Genomic DNA, 21,759 nt, shown 5'->3' with positions numbered 1-21,759 from the left:
TGTAGTAGAGTTTGAATGCTTGGCAGTTTAGTTCAAGAAAGGACCTCAGCCTCTGGTATCTTATCCTGCCAAGTAATCTTCAGAATCTTCTTAAGACAACTCAAATGGAAACAATTCAGTTTCCTGGCAGGGCGCTGCTATACTGTCCAAGTTTCAAAAGCATACAGCAATAAATTCAACATAACAGCTCTGTACACCTTCACTTTGGTAGTTAATTTAATACCTCTTCTTCCCCACACTTGCCTTTGAGGTCTGGGAATTATTTTTGTTTTTGTGTCTCTCCTACTTAGTTTAATGCTTTGCTCATAGTTGGTATTTAATAAATGTTTATTTTATTGAATGGAATTAGAAATGTGTTTCACTTTTCATCTTAGCTGCAGAATCTTGATTCATTATTTCTGGTCAATCACTAACAAATAGTACCCAATTTTGTAATATTCTTAGGGACCAGAATACAATCAACAGAATTCATTTTCATTTTTTAGATAAAGCCAAATTTGAGTTAAAATCTACAGTGTCCTGAATTAGACCTGTTGAACAATCAATCTACTGCAGACTGCCACCTGCCAGCCCTATACCCTAGGCCCCCAAAATGGAGAACTTTTGATAACAAGATAACATAATGACAAGTTAGTACAACCATCATTGCAAACACCTTTTAAATAGTAAAATTTCTATTACATTCCAGAAGATTGCATTATAATGAGATGCTGTAATGAAGTCCAAATGTATTCATAGAAAATGCTCCTGTGGACTGAATAAATAAAAATTCATCTCTGTTTCAGGACTGCCCCATGGCGTAATTTTTTATGACTTTTGTGCAATTGGTCCTATTCCTTGACACCTGATGTTTTCATTTTTAAAAATGTACTCCTGCTAATTGTCAAAATGTAAGGTAAAATAGAGAGGTTTTATTTTTCTTATTTTCTTAAATTATATAATGTCTTCATCAATCATAAACATTAGTCAATTGAGGACATAACAAAAACTCATTTATTAAATGCATTAATATCCTTACATTGCTAAATTCTTATTTTTTCATTTTGATTTAGCTGCTTTTCTTCTCAATTTACCGCATTGTGCACCAAAGTATTTGACATTGTTTTTCTCTATTTGAATTTGCACTTTGCTTTCAGTAATTATGTCTATTTGTTGTCTGTCAAATATTTCCCTTATAGATACTATTTTAGTTGGACCTTTCATTTTGTGTATTAGAATTATGATTGCATTTTACTTTATTAATTGAAAAGCACTAGCTATTGAGGCTGAGGAACTAAGTTCAAATTCTATTTCAGGCATGTCACTTAACCTCCTTTTGCCTTTTTCCCTTATGTTTAAAGTGAGGAGGTTGAGGGTAGATGGTCTCTGAGGTCTGTTCTGGCCCTAGATCTATGATCCACTGACACAATGAGCTTAGTGTGAGGTAATGTTCTCTAGGAAAGCATGTGCAAAAGGGGGCAGCACATGTGAATTTGGAAAACATGAACTAAGCTAAAATAGATGATTTGGACAGTACATAATATTATTCACCTATATTGCTACTATTTAATAAGTTAACAACAGTCACTAAGGGCTATTTATTGGCACAGTTATCCTCAACAATGAACAGTATTAAAAAAATGGAAAGAAATCTATCAAAGGTGATCTTAAACTTACTTGCATAGTACGTACTCCCATTTAAAATCTTTAAAAATATATTTTCTCAGTCACTAGTTAAAAGGCAGTATGGTATAATACAGAGTTAGGGACTTGAGAATCAAGAGACTTGGCTTAGAATTTCACCTCTGCTATTTCCTAGCTAGGTGATCATGAATAATATAAGTCAATGAATTTCTCTTGGCTCTAGGCTTCTCATATGTAAAAGGCAGCATGTTAGAATGCGAAGAGCAATGATTCTGAAGTGAAAGACCTGATTTCAAATCTGCCTGATGCTTACTACCTACATGACTTTAAGCAAGTCATTTCACCTCCCTGAGTCTGTTTATTTCTAAAATGAGAAGGGTTGTACTAAATGACCTCAGAGATGCCCTGCATCTCTAAATATGTGGTCTCTGAAGGTGATTCTTTTCATCATTTTTAAGAAACAATAAAGAATTAGCAAACTTAAAAATGTGAATAATTTAATAATTACAATGAACTTTTTTGGTATTATAAAATTATAAAAATTTAAGAAATAAAACCAAAAATTGTAATGAATGAAAAACATAGAAAAATTTAAAAATTATGATCACCATCCTTTAGCATAAATGATTGAACCCAATGAACTAATCTTTATGGTTTTAAAACTGCAATTGCCTCTCATTGGAAAAGCTAAGCAATCAGACAAATGCTTTAAAGTTTGAGCTACAGAGGTGATAAAATAGCAACTGATACCAAATGAACCTGTACAGTAGAAATTTGTAAAAAAAAATTTTGATAGGACAAATTCTGACAAATACCATTTTTTAATTCCTAAAATTTCAAAGAAAAAAAGGGTTTTTGTTCATTTCAAAGCACATAAGAAATAGCTAGTAGAATAAATTGGGCATTTTATTTCAGGAAAAAAGTGCATTAAGCTTTAGTTTAGTTGGTACAGTGGCAAAGCATCTCAATATAAAGTCTTTGTTTTGTCTAATTTGATTGCCTTCTTCCTGTTGACTTATAGTCTATTTTTCTTCTCTTTATATTTCTGCCAACAGAAAGCTGACCTTGCAGTTGCCCCACTGGCTATTACCTATGTTCGAGAGAAGGTCATCGACTTTTCCAAGCCCTTTATGACTCTTGGAATAAGTATTTTGTACCGCAAACCCAATGGTACAAACCCAGGCGTCTTCTCCTTCCTGAATCCTCTCTCCCCTGATATCTGGATGTATATTCTGCTGGCTTACTTGGGTGTCAGTTGTGTGCTCTTTGTCATAGCCAGGTAACATGCTCCCTTTTGTGATGATTTTGGCAATTGTTACCTCCTTTTTCTCACTAATGATTGTCAAAAGTCACAATGGATTTTACTTTTGCTTTTGCTTTGTACTTCATGATGTTTAAAGGATGAATTCATAGGGCTTCCTTATCCTTGATCAAAGAGCACTATGCTGCCTCTGTAGGCAGGCAGTATGCTGATTATGTCTGTAAGCTATATTTTTGCTAGGAGCCTTTGAAGCCTTTAACTAGAATCTCTTAGCTATCCATATTCATCAAAATTATTTTCTCCATTTCTAAGAATTTCTGTTGAGTCACAGAATTATGGAATTTGAGAGTTGGAAGGAACCTTAGTAACCATCTATTCCAACTTCTACACCAAAGGGGTCTTCACCATAACATGCCCAACAATTGGAAATTCCTAATTATGAACCAGGAAATAAGGCTATTTGGGGATACATAAGAGTCACTTAGATCTCTTATCCACCCCACCACACACACATCTCACACACACACACACACACACACACACACACACACACACACACACACACACGCACATGTACTCGCATACACACAAACATACCCAGGCCTTCAACTATTTTTATCTGTGTCCCTTGACTATTTCTAGTTCCCCATTAGTACAAAACCCCACCTCAGTTGACATGGTATCCAATAAAGAGATTGAAACAGTTAAATAAGAAATACTACTTTAGTATAAAGGAAAGAATAAGTTTAAAATGCTATAAATATAAACACTTCTAACCAGGTTATTGTTTTTTAACTTTCTAAAAATAAGCATGACATTTTATATATGTCTCTTTTCCAATGATTTATTAGTGTGTATTTAAGATGTTTAAATCATAAATTCAAAGTTTTAATAATTAATGATGTAAAATAAATCATTACCTTATTTTAAAAATCTTGCTATGTTCCCTCTGATATCTTTAACAACAATGATAGCACTGAGACATATACAATTCGCTTTCCTTCATTCTTCCCTCCTACCATTGTTGTCATTCAAATTCATTCAAATTCATTATTATATCATGTCAATTTTTTCCTTAATTGAATAGATGATAAACACAGTTTCTAAGAACTTTAAACTCAGATGTAAGCATACTAATTTAAGAAATATACTCCTGATTTCCTCAAATTGCTGTTGTTACATCATAAATGAGAAAAACAACCCTGACTAAATAATCATTTAGGCATTCCACATTCTCAAGGTATTTTAGACTAATGTTAAAGTGTTTAACTTCTAAAAGTATTACCTAAGTACATTTTCTGTGTTCAATTTCTATATATTATTATTTAAAACTATTTTTTCTCCTCATATAATACACACAATACATAAAATTTCATAGTTAAAAATTCTAATTGTTTGGAGCTATCCTTGCTACATTTTATCAGCAGAGAAATATAAGAATTCCACTAGTCTATGCTTTTTCTAGAACCCTTTCCTCCTAGTGCTCCCTTAATTCATCGTATTCATTGATATCTCCAAATTCTTCCTCCTTATTGCTCATTTAGTCTCACAATACAATGTACAAATGCAATGCTAGGATATTATCATACAGGCATTTGAATATATGAATGACATACACTTTAGATGCACTTTAGATAAATGATTAAACCTATATACTTAAAAAAATCTTACCAAAGTTCATTGAAGAGGAAAATAATTTACCATATTTTTATACTCTCAAGTGATTTTATATATATGTATATATATATATATATATATATATACACACACATATATTTATATATAGCTATAATTTAATAATGAACACCCCACTTAAAGGACTGGTTGAATTGTATTATTAATTAACATCATAACTAGGTTTTTCTCCAATCTTAATTTCCTTAAGCAAAATATCATAGATAATTCTTTCAAAATAATTACAACTTTTAGTTGTTTATATTAGCCAGGATGCTATTCATTTCATTTATAGTCTATTTTTGTTTCCAAATGAATATAGTCTATTAGCAGAAATATCTCTGAATGATATCATTACATATACATTTTATGCAAAATTTATTTTTATGCTCTAGTTGTAGAACATGGACAAGTTACGAATTTTTTTAATAACCAGAAATAAAACACAGGACAATGTTGAATAGAGTAAAGTAGTTGCAGTCAAACATGCCATGAGTCACATTAGCAAAGATCTTTTCCTTCCAAATGGTTTAATATCATTATCTGAAATAACGAGTCCTTATGAAAACTCCATTTGCACTTGCAAGTAGAATTGGATTTGTATTCAGGAGGAAAATCTTTCAATGAAATAGAGTAAATTAACTTAAAAATTCTGTTCACAATCTGGGTTTCTCTTTGAAGAGTCAGAGTCTAGTATGTAAGTGTTTTGAAATTTTGGATTACACCTTCTGTAATTTGCCCAGAACAATGTTAGTAGAACTATGTAGCTCACAATTCAAGGGTAATCAACCAGCTTTCCAATTTTCAAACATTGTCAAATATTTGGAGAATACATTATAATATGTTAAGTGACTAAATATTTTTAGAACAAAGATATTCATTAAATCTAAGGCAATCTCATGAATTAAATAACAATCAAAATGACTGAAACTTCATCAATATAAATGAGATCTGAAATATAAGCAATCCTATTTTACAGTAAGGCAAATGTACACCAACAATACTCTCTACTCACTTACCCTCTGTGTGTTGGTCACATGTAGAACAGTGGAGAAAACCCTAGTAGACATAGAAGAGTAGGTCTGACTCTACTAAAAGGAATCTACAATGATGTCTAAGGTTAAGGGGAGGTCTCAACGTAATACAATCATCTCTAGTTCTGTGGAATAATCATATAACTAAAACGTTCCACAAATCTTGAATTACCTTAAATGGGGAAGTACCCTTGAATTTCTTTATGTCTAAAATTGTGTTTCCTATAATTGTTTTTCCCCTTAAAATTCCTTAAAATTTCAACTACTCTTGCAATATTTTCCATACCAAATACTCTTGTGAACGCAGATAAGGATACTGGACACATCTGGATTTGTCTGTGTGTATCAAACACACAGATAAGCATAGAGAGTAGTTGCAACAACAAAACTTAGATATAGCAAAACATTTTTCTTGACACAAATACTTTTAGAAAAAATCTACACAGCAGCAGTTCTTAAACTTTTTGATTTTAGAATCCTCTTTCACTCTCAAAAATTATTGCGGTCCTCAAAATTGGCTTTTGTTTATATAGATTATATCTATCAATAATACCATAATAGGAATTTAAACTGATACTTATTTTTAAAATGTCTTAATTAATTTAAAAATAACAATAATAATAAAACCACCACATGTTAAAATAGTATATAGTATAATGAAAAAATAGCTATACTTTCCAAATCAAAAATTTGTGACAAGTGACATTTTAGCCTATTTTTATAAATATCTTTCATGTTTGGATTAATGGAAGACAGATTCTCATATCTGCTTCTTCATTCAACTTGCTATGACATGTATTTTGATTGATTGTAGTAATATGATGAGACTCCCATGTCACACATATATTTAGTTGGAAGAGGGAGGAATATTTTCATAATCAAATAATGTCTTGGATATTATCAAATAGTTTTGTCCTCCAGGACCCCTTAAAGGCTGCAAGACCCCTCAAGGGTTCCTGTGTCACACTTTGAGAACCTCTGTAAACTAATGAAAATTTAAAATTTCACTTCATGCAATTTTTGCCCTCTTTAGTTTGCCTGATAATGAACACTGGGTCACAGCCTGCTATCTTGTATTTTATTTTTAAAAAGTAGGACTATGACTAATCAGTTGTATTTTCATCTTAAAGACTTTGGAAGTATTATATATATTACTCTTAACAGTTTGAAAAGAAACATTTCCATATAGTTTTATAACCAGGCCCCCAGTATCCTTAAAAATGTGGGTGTTTTTAGGCAGTAGCATACTTTAGATGATTGTGTATTTGTTAAGGTAGAATAAAAAAATTAAAGTATTTATAGTATATGCTCTAATAAGAAAATAAGAAATGTGCTATATACCGTATGCCTTAGATTTTTTGGTAAGTTTTGATTAATAAAAAATGCTGGTTTTATTGATTTGAGTATTTTCAAATGAAAAACATGAATAAATCTTTAATAAAAGAAAGTCCTTTGATTAGATAACCTGAAGGTCTCACTTGAAGTTCCAAAGGCAAAAAAAATCATAAAATTCCAATCTAGCCTGCCACTATCTTGAATTCTTGTTATAGTCAAAGTAAGAATATTTAAGTGACATGGAATAAGGTTTCAATGTCAGTCTGAATTTTTAAATCTTAAGTCCAATGTTTACCTGATTTTCAAAATCTAGATATAACTATACTATTAACTTTCAAAACTGAAAGTCAGTATTTTAACTTATCAATATATGCTACCAAGTAGCAGAAAACCAGAAAATCCAGAAAAAATTAGGTTAGTATTCTTGTTAATAATAATACAAGTATTTTATTTATTGATAACTTTTACTTCAACATTTTAAATATCTTCTTTATGTAGAAAAGAAAGTTATATAAAGTTTTTAGAAAATTGTAAGACAAACTTAATATAAAAATTGTTGTTGTTGTTGTTTTAACTAATTATATAAATGAAAAATTTTAAAGCCTATAGCCTCCATAGGGCCTATTACTCTGAAAAAGTTAGTGAGAATGCCTGTTATAGGTGTTTATGAAATCTAAATACCTGTTACCTCCTGGAATCCACTAATAGAGAGTAAAGGTAAAAGGGAGAGTGGGAGATATGAGGTAAGAACAGCCTTATGAGAATGGTTTGACAGGTTATCATATAACGACAGTGTCTTACTTCTACCACTGGTGATTTATTACTATTCCAAAGACTCTTGAATAAAAGAACAAAATTGAAGACTGATAGCTAGCGAAAATTACAAAAGTCTTGGTTCAGTGGCATCTCAGCTGGCTTCCAGAAAGAATTGAGGCATGTGGTAAATAGAAGCATAAAAAAGGCAATACATGCTTGTCCAAATTGTTATGGAAAGCTTTCAACTGGGAAGGACAGGTGCCACTTTGGACTATGGATTCTGGATATAAAAAGATCTTAGACTAAAATCATGAATTAACCTAGAATTAAAAATTAATAGGAATAAATACAAACTAAACAGTTCATATGAAAAAGCTCAAAAAAGATCATGTGAAAAGAGTCCCCCATGGATTGTAAGCTCAATATGAATCAATGCAGTTATGTGATTCCTTTAAAACAAAAACAAACATGCAAACTAACAACAACAAAACAAATATTTCATTTGGCTGTGTTAATAAAACCATAGTTCATTGAATCACCAAGATGATCAGTCTGTTGTACTTTACCCTGCTTAGACTTTATGGTCTAGTATTATGTTCTCTTATGGGTGTCACATTTTAGGAAGGAGGAGGTTAATAAGTTGGAGCATGTCCGTAGGAGATCACACATAGGGTGGTTTGGGAAGTTGAAATAATGTCATAAAGGGATTGGTCCCACTTATTAGAAATGTCATAGAGTGAGTTCATGCACAGGCCCCAGTTCGATTAAATCTTTGAGGCTCTATACAGCTCAGATTACTTGATTTTGTGATTTTGTGAAGTACTAGTAGGATGAAGTTGCAGAGGTCAGCCTTTCTGAGTGCCTTCTATGCATGGCTTCACTGTAATCTCTAGAGAAATTAGTGAAGCATGGGACTGGCCTCTTTTTGACATGATCCCCTTCATTGTTTGGGTGGAGTTACTCTTTTTTTGCTGAATTGCTTCTATCCTTTTTCCATCCAGTAGTAGAACTTCCTTTTTTTTTTTAGTTTTCATCTATGGAAAACATATTCATCTTGGTGTACTATGGAGTATTTTCCAATTATGAGATTGACTAATACTGTACCAATGGTGGAAACTAGTTAGGAAGCATTGAAAATGTGTAACCAAAGAATGACTTAATTACAGCCAAAAACTCTAGCTTATCCTTATTATTGTTTCCATTTATTACTATAATCCATAGTATTATAATATGAATATATGCAAAATAGTATCTCTATTGGAATCACGAATGGACAAAAATAGTCTTTTTTGTCTTTTTTCTTTTTATTTTGTCTTGCTTTTCATAAGTTTTTTATAAGATTTTTAGCTTTTGATTTTTTACTCAATATATTTTTCTAAACTTCAAAAACCTATTTTTCTAGCACAAAATACATACATGCATATATTATAGTTATCCAAATGGATATTTAAAGCATTTTCTCAAAAGTTATTTTAGAGAAAAAATATAACTCACTTAGGATATACACCAATAATACATGATTTGGTTTATAATTGTATCAATAGTACATTATTTTATTCTTATTGATTACTGTTATATCTGATAATGATCTTTAAATGTTCTGGCAAATAGTAGATATAAGATTTTTCCATAAAATTATCACCCCTTAAATATAATTTAAAAGTAGAATTTTATTACTGACATGTTTTAAAGATTTTAATGTCAATATATCCTGTCTGTGTTCTATCTCAACTTCATACCCAAACCCCTTTGCATGTTTATAAAGAATAGATAAGGTTGAAAGTCATTTGGTGGATGATATATTGCTTTTTAGAGATATTCACAAGGCAAAAATCTTCCCAGGACTAAAGAACTTACTTTGGAGTCCCAATTTTTTTTATTAGTATGATGTAATTATTAAATGTTTTCTTTTCAATGGTAACTATTATTCCTATAGCATACTGACATAATCAGCATAATGCAAGACCATCTAAATAAACTGAGATCCCTTATTTGAACAAAGAGGGTGGCCTTAGGTCATTGTGATCTGGTCACAGGCTAATATTAACACTGGAGTACTATCAACAGCTTTGAATTGACTCAGTGTAAGAAATGAGTCCTGTCCAGAAGAGGAATAGCAGCCATTAGCAGCATTTTACACATTGCATTGTTTCCACTACATTTTTAGAGTGTGGTAAAGATAATGTCAACTCACAAAAAGTCTTTGGAAAAGGGGCTGTAATTAGTCATATTTGTCTTGGATATTCCTTCCTCTCTTCTTTCTCCTTTCTCTTCTAAACAGACATGCTAGTATAGAGGTGGCAGTTAATCATGTCAAAATTTCTGGTCAGGGCACCCTTCCTTTATACCATTAATGAGAGGATTTTTTTCACATTGCTTCAAATATAACTTCTATTAGACAAAGGGACTGCTAAAGATACCAAAGATCCCCTTTAACATGAATCCTTAATGTGGACTATTTTACTGTCCCACAGATCTTAAAGAGTATTAAGAAAATTAAAAAAACAAACAAACAAACCCTACTGCTCTGAATGTAGTTGACTTGTGAAACCTCACTATGAATTAGTTTAAGAAAGGCTTAAGAAAGAATTTAGAGTTTAAGTATCATTCCAAGGATCCCAATTCTCCCTTCCCCACCATAGGCATGTATTGGGTTAATTTTGGAGCTTAAGTGATGATTTATATGAAAAAATGTTTATGGTAATATTAACAGCAGTGTGAGGATAAACTGGAACAACAATGGTGAGTATGTTTGTGGGATGGGGTGGAGGAAAAGGGCACAGATCTCAAAGGTTCTAGATTGCCCAGTTTCTAGGAGAACAGTAACATTATTTCTGTTCTCCCTTCTAGCCAGCCATTTGATCAGGCAAAGCAGTTCAGGACTGCTTGTGACCTTATAATTCTTTCCTCTAACATTGTTCAGAACCTTTGGACAATCTTAGAATCAGTTTGGGAAAGATGCCTGGGATAAATGCTAATTCTTAAGGTCTATTCTAGTCCTGATTGATATACTTCTCAGGAATGTGTCTAGGTACCCAAGATAACCAATTATTCTGAGAGAAAGGCATTCGTGTCATTTGTCAGTGCCCCTCTCTCCCAGGTCTTCACTATTTGCTTGTACACTTTAACATTGTTGATATTATTCATGTCTATTTGCAAGACTGCAAACCATCACAAATAGGAACCCTTGCAAACACTGTTCCTTAAATTTATGAACTACCTCCCTCTTGTTAAAACTTTATACCTGTGATGAAAAGATACTTACTTGGAAAACCAGGGTCTCTGTTGTAGAAAATAACAGAGTATACTACTGAAAAGAATGGTTTAGTGGTAGAATTTTTTTCCACTTCCCTTCTTTCTCCCCCACATCCCCAAATTAAGTGGAATATGGATTTTTTTTGTTTTATCTTGTATAGAGCTCTATACACAGTCTGAAATTTTGCCAGAAGTTTAGCCAGTACAGTATAAAAATTAGGATAGAGTAATGGGGCAGGTGGCTTAGATGTGTCGAGGATCTAGTCCATAAGATATGTATATATAACAGTATATACTCACTATAATACTGTTTCACACATAACAAGGTTTATGGCACAGAGACTGCAGATAGTGCTATAGAGAGATACTATGTAATCTTAAGGGATATTCTGAATTTTCCCTCTTATTCTGAAGTGAAGATATTCCAAATGGAGCACTTTTGTAAACTTAACCCGGTTAAAAAGACCACACTGAAAATGACTGCATTAACAGCTTTCATTTTGGCTCCTGACTCGAGTGCAATCGCTTTTATATTCCTGTCACAATGATTGGTGACATTTAATGTACAGTGAAGGGCAACAATGAATTATTATGCACTCAAAAATGGATAACTGTTTTCCTGGGATGTTCAATGTTAAACTAATCTGCTGTCAAAAAGGCTGTTGTCACATTGAAATGAAATGCCAATTTTGTTGTAAGCCTTTGGAACCAATCTGCCCCACCTCTCACTCAGAAGAAAACATTCCCATTTTATTCTTGCAAAATGGAATTTTAAATGTTAAATTTTACTTGGGTTCTTATTTTCTTGAATGTATTGCAGGGAAATCCTTTTATTCATTGTTCTTCTCTCCATCCAACACTTGTCTTGAAATGCCCTAAAAACATGGATTTATAGCATTGCTATTCTCAATATTTTTGCTTTTATCATTAATGTTCTACAAATACATTATTAACATTATATATTTTAATAGAAACATTAGTTTCCAACAAATTGAGAAGCTCCTTTATGGAAGCTTGATAAGAAAAATTTGACAAGAATCACACAGGATAAGAAGGCATGGATGGGTTGCTATCTACACCAATCGAGGGAATTTCTACATCGATGATATCACAGACCCATTGAAGTGAAGTGAATTATTAACAAACTTCTGAATTTAATCTTATGAAAAATTGAGTAGGTATTTTTAAACTATATATACTTTATTCTATACTTGTATGAATAAAAACAACAATAATCTCTTTTAGAACCATCTCTCCAAAATTGATTTGGCAAATCAATTATGAGAAACCTGACCTATCTTTGATGACACTAAAGATATTCTTACTAATAATATAGGATGACAAGATGCTATCATCTTACTATGGCTGGATGATTCACAAGAAAAATAAAAATAATAAACAATACCTACCATCCTTTCACCTCTCTTAGGCAATTTAAAGCAATACACATATTTTTTGATAACTGAGACTAGTTGATTTGATCTTTGAAATAACATAATTAAGATCATGCACAGAATACAATTTCTTAGGAAAGAAATAAAACATTTCATGACTTTTCCATTTTCATTATACATATGCTCTGTATGTGTGTATGTGTGTGTGTGTGTGTGTGTGAAGACTGACTGAAACTTTCATGCACACACATATACAAAAATGTTTTAAAACTTTTTTTATTTATGACTAATACCATCAAAAACCATGTCTACATTTTCATTAGATCCTTAAGAAACTTTTGGAGTATGTATCATTTCTACAGAGGTATTTTTCCCTCTAAGAAAAACATAATTTCCCTTTGACATTTATTCCAAGATAATCAAATGTTAAAGTAAAGACCAAAATTTAGAATATTGGTGCTATGATGCTCTACTGGTATTTTTCACCTCATAAGTCAAAAAAAATGTAGTCATGTTCTGCCTCTAGTTCTGGCCTTGCCTGTTTCTTTACAATTGAATTTCCAGACGCCCCGAGGCAGGCAGACTGCCTAGCTGTAGTCTCTGCAAATGTGTCAGCTCAATAAATATCTTGGTAGACTAGCTTCTGGGAACTGCAGTCAACCCTTGCCGATTTGTTTCAATTTAAGAGCTCTACAGTGCCTGGCTAAGTAAATCACAGAAACTAATTGTTTTAGTTCATAGTGCTGCAGGAACATAGGGAGGATGATGGGAATGCCAAGAGCATTCATTTCCATACCCCTGAAAGAATTAGAGACCCTACAAATGGGGCAATTCTATTTCTTCTTAACTTCTTAACAAATGTCTTATAGTATACACAGGAGTCTGCACTACATAGAGTGCTTAAAATAAGAAGGAGTACTAATTTGACAGCAAAAACAAGAAAACTTAAAAAGCATAATTCAGATTGCACTAATAGATTCATGGTGTCCACAGTGATGGAGGCAGTAGTCCACTGTACTCTATTCAGACCACATCTTAAGTACTGTGGTCAGTTCTGAGAGCTACTTTTTGAGAAGACATAGATAAGCTGGAATTCATCCAGAGGATGCATTTTGGTGAAAGGACCAGAGACCATATGAAAGTCTTGTGAAAAATCTGAGGATATTAGCTTAAAGGAGAGAAAATTTTAAAAAGACATCATAAGACATGGCAACAGTCTTTAATTATTAAAAGAGCTATCATATATTAGAGGCATTAGACATGTCCTACTTGGCCCTGTAAATCAGAACTAGGAGCAATGGCTGGAAACTGGGGAGAGGAAAGTTTGTTAGATATAAGGAAAAACTTTCTAATTATCACAGCTATTACAAGGTGGAATGGGGCTGACTTGGAAGATAATAATGCCTTTATTGGAGATCTTCAAGCAGAGAGTGGATTGGTTATTTTGAGGTATGTTTATATAGAGCATTCCTATAGAGTTAAGTTGGACCAAGCATGCCTCTAAGGTACTGTCCAACAATTAGATTCTGATTCATTTTGTGTGCCTGTGTAAGGGAAAAGGAAGATGCAATTTTGAATGGGCAACTTAGGATAATAAGGCATGAGATGATGGGAAGAGCTAATTACTTTCTTCCATAGTTCCTAGACAGAGCCATTGTTTTTGGCAGTGAAGACAAGAAAGAACCTTTGGAATCTGTCTGGCTAGAAAGAACTACCAGGGAAAGAATACTGAGGAAAACTTGCCCAGGGGCTCCTCTTGGGTCTTTTGATACTTCTTCCCCTACTACCTTCAATGCCGATTGACCGCTTTTCCCAAGGCCAATATTCAAAACTATAAACTGAATTGTATGAATCACATGATGTTATGTCACTTGCTTAGCTTAGTAATGATACTTCCTAAAGTCCCAGTGGTACTTCATCTTATTCTTAGTTTACAATTTTTCTATAGCCACATGAAGTTTTTTTAGTTCTTAGTTCTTTCCAATGGACATACCACCTAACGGCTTTTCAAATGTTGAGACTGTCCTCCTGGCAAAATGACCACATCTGGTCATCATATCCTGGATCCTTGCTATCTAAATCATATTGAGGGGCCATCAAAGATCAAAATAAAGAAACCAAAATCTTAAAACAATGGTGTGGGGTGGAAAACAAGTGAAAATAATGATCAGAGGAACACCATCCCTTTTATCTAGCACTTAGTGTTTGGGGTATGTTTATATAGGGCATTCCTATATATATTCCACAGTCTTAAAAGAACAAGAATCATAATGGAAGACGTAGATAAAGTATATGTTTTAAAAGCTGCTTATTTATTCTCTTAGTGATATTTTACTTAGATAATGCTTGATTTTAAAGTGCATTCTTAGGTACAACAGTGCACACTCAGATTCAAAAAGATTTATCCATTTTCTTTTTTAGTTCATTTGCCCTGGAATGGAGCATATTCTAGAATATGTAAATCACAAACATTATTTGAGAGTGGGGACAGAGAAATAAACCTTAAGTAAACATTTATTTTCAGCCTTAATTAGTATTGAAGAGAATTGGGAGGGATTTGACAATTACTTACCTTTTTCAACCCTGTTCCTATTTTCAAACTACTGTTCAGACTTTAAAACTGAAGGTATATCAAATCCTAGGTATTTTTATATTTATAGTAATACACAGTCTAAGAGGGAAAAGTATGGCCTTTCCATGATTCTGGAAGAAGTATTTTTCCTCTTGGTTAATCCTTTTGCCCTTATTTAAACATTTATTATATTAAAAAACCCCTCCCTGATTGTTCTACTAAGATACAGGAAAACTTAATGGATTATTTTTAATAGATTCTCTCCATTATATATCCATTATCTTAATGATATACAATATGACTACATCAGTAACATATTACAGGAGATTTCTGGACTTTTAAAACAATCTATTTCCCTACAACTTCCATATAAGAACTATAAAGGAAGGGTAGGAAATAAAATCCCCAGTGCATTAGTGTATCCAATCTAGAAGCAAGCTCTGAATGGGATAGAACCTGAAGCCTCTTGCTTCTCCAAACCCAATGGTGTCTTGCATCTTCCTGGAAAATTTGAGCTGCAAATTCTATTCAGTGAAATGTTAGGTGTGTTCCTACCTAAAGTATTCCATTTTTTTGAGATTGTTAGTGTGAAAAGTAAACCTCTGCAGTTGAAATGATAGAGAAAAGGGAAGAAAGATGAAGTTGTGATATGAGATCAATTAAACTTTTATTAAGCAGTTACTATTTGCTAAGGACTATGTTTAGCACTGACGATACAAATTAAAAACAGCAGCACTCTCCTCAATGAGCTTATATTTCAATTGGAAAGACATCATATACATAAATCAGTTCACATAAGCTAAATACTGAGTACATGGAAATAAGCCTAGAGAGGAGTACACAAACATTTTGGGGAGATTAAAAAAGCCAGTTGGAGGAGGTTGCACTTGAGATGAGTCTAAATAAAATCAAGGATTCTAATAGGCTAGTGAGGAAATAAAGTATTCCAAGTATGGGGGCAGTCAGTGTAAAGACAGGGAGACTAGAGATGGAACATCCATCATGAGATATTATCTCTTCTTATCATCCATGAATAGGAATTCCTAGGTGTGATTTTAATGTGCTATGTGAAGCACATTGTGGTGGAAATAAGAAAGCTTACATTTGATAATACTGTTCTGAGTTGAGAAAGCCAATGAAAGTAAATTTGATCATGACAGAAAAAATCATTCTTATTGTCCCATTATAATTTCAGTTCATTATAGCATGCCATGCATTATTACCATTTTTTAAAAAATTCAGTTACATTATATATAAACTATTATTTCATTCCAATCATTATAATACAATCTATTCTTATATTTTACACTGCTGACTTTTAAAGTAATTACAGTCCTACAGTTATTTGCATCCTTCCTCCAAAGTGATAGGAATGTTAGTTAATGATTGGGTGTAGACCTCAAGATTTCACAGGCCAAAGAACTCATTACAAAATTTTTGGCCCCCCTACTTGCGATGAGGTGCCTCATTCTTAGTCTGCTCTTTGGGAAGCAAGTATAGTCCACTTGTCAGGACAGTAAACATCAGGGAAACTTATCATTTGATTATTGGGATTAGAAAAAAGGAAATCAACACAAATCTATCTCCATTAACTTCTGACTCTCATAATTAGAAATGTAGTCCATGTAATCCCTCTATAGTAAGAATTCCCAGGAATGTTTGGGAGAAGAGATTTTATAATGGCTTTTGCTGATACGTTATTTATCAAAGATCCTCTCTGAAACTTGTATTAGGGAGCCCAAAATTTAAGTTTAATTTCAGGACTCAGAATTTATGTTGAAGAAAAGAGCTGCACATATATATACATATATATATATGTATATATATATATATCTGAATTATTTCATTTATTTCATTTTACATGGAAAATACTACATTGAACAAAATTTAGCTTCATTTACATCAGCATTCATATGGTGTACATTTGTTTTTCCTTCATTTTTTGGCAGAAAATTTTCTAGAATTCTATCACAGACATTTAACTGAAACTAGCTAGACATAGTCCCCAAACACATATCTTTTTTTGAAGAAGTGCACAGCAGAATTTTCTATTAAGTTTATTGAGTTGGTATTTGAAGCAATGGTGAAAAAATGTCTTTGGGATGTTACTGGCATGATAAACATTAAACTCATAATTGGGCTGCAACTGTCATCTAAGTTGGTTCAGAATATGCACCTGCATATTGCTTTAGTGTAATAAATTTAGGTAAGTGTTTCCCTGCTTCCCATATGAACAAAAATGTTTTTATTTGCATTGTTGTGAGTCTAGTAATTATCTGAGCTGAAGAACTGTTTTGGAAACTCATTGCTAAAGTAATTTCTTAAAATATTTCAGATTGTACAACCACTACATTTTTTCTCATAGAAGTTTAAAAAAGCATAATTTTGGTTTTAAAAAAATTGTGCTAACATTTTCTTAGATGGACTGCAGTAGTTACCTTTCAGAAACTGCTCAAAATAATGTTTATGAAAGTTTTATCAAAAGGACATTCAAAAAAATGTTGTCAGATATTTGGATTACTGATGAAGTGCATTTGAGTTTTCAGAACATACTTCAGTTGTTTTAAAAACAAAACTGATATAGAAGTCAATATATTAGCATGGCATGAATACGTAACAATACCTGTTATAACTGTAAGTATACTTATAATTTTATTTTTTTATTTGGGTTCTGTATGACATCATATGCATATTTTCAAACAGTATTTCTAGTTGGAAGGGAGGAAAGTCCAGATAACTTTGGCAAAGTAATAACAACAACAATAAATCTATATTTAGAAACTCAGTGAACAATTTAAAAATCACTTAATAATATTTCTTTGATGGTATCTAATTCATCTCATAGGAGTTTTGAGTTACCACATCCCATCCCTGGCATTGGCATGGAGAGGGTGGGGTATAATCAAAATGTTTAAAAAAACCCTAATTCACTGGATTTTGAAAAAAAATAATTAGCTGAAAATGCCTGAATTATAGAAATATTTGCATATGAGGTTTTTTTTAATGGCCTGGTTATTTTAGTTTCAGTCTGCCTAATTGTTCTACAGAAAATCTGTCTGGGGAATTTACATTCCAGACATACTGCTTTTTATATTCAGAAGTGATCTAGTAACACTTAAATATTTGCTTCATTGTCTATAAAACTAGGCACTTTCAAGTTAAAATGATGGTCATATATTTAAAATGTTATACCTTTTAATAATACCATATATTGGAAGTATTGCTAAAATGATACATTTATAGAACACAGTGGATTTTATTAGATGAACACTTTTCCTTCCTTTTCTCAATTTAAAGCCACTCTGTTAATTAGAAATGATTAGAAAATTTGAAAAGAAATTGGCATGATAACAGTGTAATGAGATTATATAAAAGTTTATTTTGAAGCTTTAGCATTTATAAATTGAGTCACAGGTTAATATATATGTACATACCTGTATACATATAGATAATGTTATTTATATGTGTGATGTGCTTTTTAAGAGTATATAGGGGGAAAAGAGTTTATAGAATATTTTATAATTGACCAGTGACAGGGTTTAGTGGAAGGAGCACCGAATTTGGAGTTAGAGGCTTAGAGTCCAGACTCTGACACTTAATTACTGTAGAGTATGGGCAAATCATTAAGCCACATTGGGTCTTAGTTTCTTTACTTATAAAGTGTGATTAGTAATACTTATTTTGAGGGAAGTATTTTGTAAACTGATACTGTATAAATGAGGGACAATCAATCAACAAACATTTATTCAGCACTTAATATGTGCCAGGCACTGTGCTAATTGCTAGAAATTCAAAAAGAAGAAAGTTTCTCTCCTCAAGGCACTTAAAATGTAATGAGAGAGAAAACATACAAACAAATATACGCAAAGCATAAATAGGATAAATAGGAAATAATTAGCAGAGAGAAAGAGGGATTTGGAAAGGCTTCCTGTAAAAGATGAAATTGTAGCTGGAACTTTAAGGAAGACAAAGAGAAGTCAGTAGGAGGAGTTGCCGATGGAGAGCATCTTAGGCATAGGGAACAACAAGAGAAAATGCTCAGAGCCAAGAGATGGAGTGACTTGTTCATGGAACAGCAAAGAGGTCAGTGTCACTGGATGAAGGAATTTGTGGTGGGATGTAAGGTATAAGAAGACCAGAAAGGTAGGAGGGGATAGGTTATGAAAATGCTTTGAATGCCAAACATAGCATACTGTGTTTGATCCTGGAGACCATAAAGAGTCACTGGAGTTTATTGAGTAGGGTAGAGATGTGGTTAGATTTGTGTTTTAGGAAAATCACTTTGGCTGTTGCATGGAAGGTGGATTGGAGTATGGAGGAGAAGACCCACTAACAAGCTATTGCAGTAGAGGTATAAGATGATGAGAGCTTACAATAGAGTGGTGGTAATTGTAGAGGAGAAAAGGGACTATCACCATCATCATCATCATCAACAACAAAACAACATTAGCATTGTGATTTTCATTTGATATTTTAAAATTTGGTGGCAATCAAGATTTTTTTTTAAATTTCAAAATACTCAATACATCTGCAAATGTTTATTAAGTACCTATTATGTTCTTGGTAATATATTAGGCACTACAGATAAAAATACCAAAAAAAAAGATAATCCATACTCTGGGGTAGTTTACATACTAAGAAAATATACTTAAATATTTTAAGTAAATAACTTCTCAATGTCGCAGTAATACTTCTTACTGAATTTTCTGAACACAAAGTTGTAGGTATGGGAAAGTTTAAGATACGAATGCTCCTGGGTGAAAATGAGCCTACATAAATTTAACCAAGTAATACACTATGGAGTTTATTTCCTAATAAGTGTTCTTCCCTAAGATTCATATGCTAAATTACTACCCTTTGGTTTTGGTTGCGAATATACTATTTTAGAAGTATACATTAAGTTTTGGTCTCTTTCAAAACACTACCATCTAAATCAAAGTATAACTTATTATACTGATTTTTCTACCCAAGAAATATTTGACACACTACTGTTTTAAAGATGTAATGGCTAGCAAATTAATTAACCCCAGGATTTATTATACTTAACATTTTTCATACACTTTTGTTCTTAGTTGAATAATTAATATTTTATGCAACATTTCATAAAAGCTTCCTACCAGAACACACATATCCTATTTTCTACATTCTTACTTAATCTAGCGACACTAATAATAGATAAAGATAAAACTTATTGTAATAAAGTTATACTAGTAAACAATTTGACCAGATAAATGCTCCTGTTCTCAAGGTTCTTACAATCTGATAAGGGAAGAAAGATCTATACATAAAATATAATATAAGAATATATATAAGTATCACAATAATTGATGTTGTTAAATCTATGTGAGGTTCAAATAAGAAGTAAAAAGACTTTAAAGGAGCAGTAATGTCTAGCTGGGCTGATCAGGGCAGACTTCATGAAGGAAAGCGCATTTGACCTACATACTGAAGAGTAGATATTATTTCAATAGATTGATATGGGAATCAGGGCATTCCGCCAGCTAGAGCCTGATTAGTGTGAATTATTAATTCCATGAAATAGTCACGTTATTTGAACAGTTATTGCACGTTTCCATTGGGCTAGAAGCAAATACCATATTTTACATATAATTATAGTGCAAACTTGAAGACTGCAACCACATTATGAGCATCAATATTCTCATTAATCATTACCTACTTATCAGGAAAGGTATGTAATGGAATTACTGTTCAGTTGTTAATTTAGAGGTGTGGATTTGGGAAAGCACAAGGCATGTATGAGAGATAGTGAATATACCAGATTATCTGAACATAGGAACATGTAGGAGAAAAGAAGAAAATAAATTGAGAAATTTAGATTGGAGCAATATTATGGAGGCCTGTGAATGCTTCATTTTATCTATCAAAATAATATGACATCCAAATTATATAACTACTTTTATATTGCTTTCCAACGGAGAAAATCTGTGGGAGGGAAAACATGTAGTAGGACCTTGGCTGGAAGTCTTCAGAGAAAGAGTTATTTTGGGGTAACTGAGTTTTATGAATACCTGAAGATTAAGTTTTAAGTCCCCAAATTTTAAAGTCTCAGTCATTAGGATAGAATCTTTCTAATTTTTTTTGCACACTCTCCTCCCTGCCTCATTAAGCAGAGTATTCTGGACTTAATTTTCAAGTTGAGTCAGTGTCATTGTGAACATAAGTTATTCTACTGTCATATAGCCTACTAATACCATCAGAGCCAGTTATAGTTCTCCACTCCTACAAAATGAGTTGATTATATTGGACAGCCAGAAGAAATAATTGGGGATTATATTTAGGAAATAATTGAAAAGAGGAATCGATAAGATTCTTTTATTCACATTACTTCTTTTTTTTTTTTTTTGAGACTGAGTCTATCTTATCTAGGCTGGAATTAACAGCAGCCATTCATAGGCCTAATCTTACTGCTGATCAGGTGGGCAGTTTTAGTCTTCCTTCCTTCCTTCCTTCTTTCCTTCCTTCCTTCCCTCCTTCCTTCTTCCTTCCTTTCTTTCTTTCTTTCTTTCTTTCTTTCTTTCTTTCTTTCTTTCTTTCTTTCTTTCTTTCTTTCTTTCTTTCTTTCTTTCTTCCTTCCTTCCTTCCTTCCTATCTTCCTATCTTCCTTCCTTCCTATCTTCCTTCCTTCCTTCTTTCCTATCTTCCTTCCTTCCTTCTTTCCTATCTTCCTTCCTTCCTTCCCTCCTTCCCTCCCTACCTCCCTCACTCCCTCCCTCCTTCCTTCCTTCCTTCTTTCCTCTTACAATGTGACATTCTCTTGCCTTGTGAATTCATCTGTTTTAAATTTATTTTTTATTTTCAATTCCAAATTCCCTCTTCCTCCACTCCCTTTCTCAC

The 21,759-nt window shown here is 32.6% G+C and overlaps 1 protein-coding gene across 1 annotated transcript in view; it reads left to right on the top strand.

Annotated features, from left to right (window-relative positions):
- The window catches only part of GRIK2 (glutamate ionotropic receptor kainate type subunit 2), a 533,321-nt gene that overhangs the window by 299,723 nt on the left and 211,839 nt on the right, over window positions 1-21,759 (top strand). Inside the window, exon 14 of the mRNA XM_036768273.1 lies at window positions 2,679-2,902. Coding sequence (XP_036624168.1) covers window positions 2,679-2,902 — 224 coding nt within the window. The remainder of the gene's footprint in view (window positions 1-2,678; window positions 2,903-21,759) is intronic.

Source organism: Trichosurus vulpecula, chromosome 7 (assembly GCF_011100635.1).
Source record: "Trichosurus vulpecula isolate mTriVul1 chromosome 7, mTriVul1.pri, whole genome shotgun sequence".
NCBI lineage: Eukaryota > Metazoa > Chordata > Mammalia > Diprotodontia > Phalangeridae > Trichosurus > Trichosurus vulpecula.
Note: the sequence above shows the minus strand (reverse complement) of the source record. Positions and strands in the feature narration are given on the sequence as shown.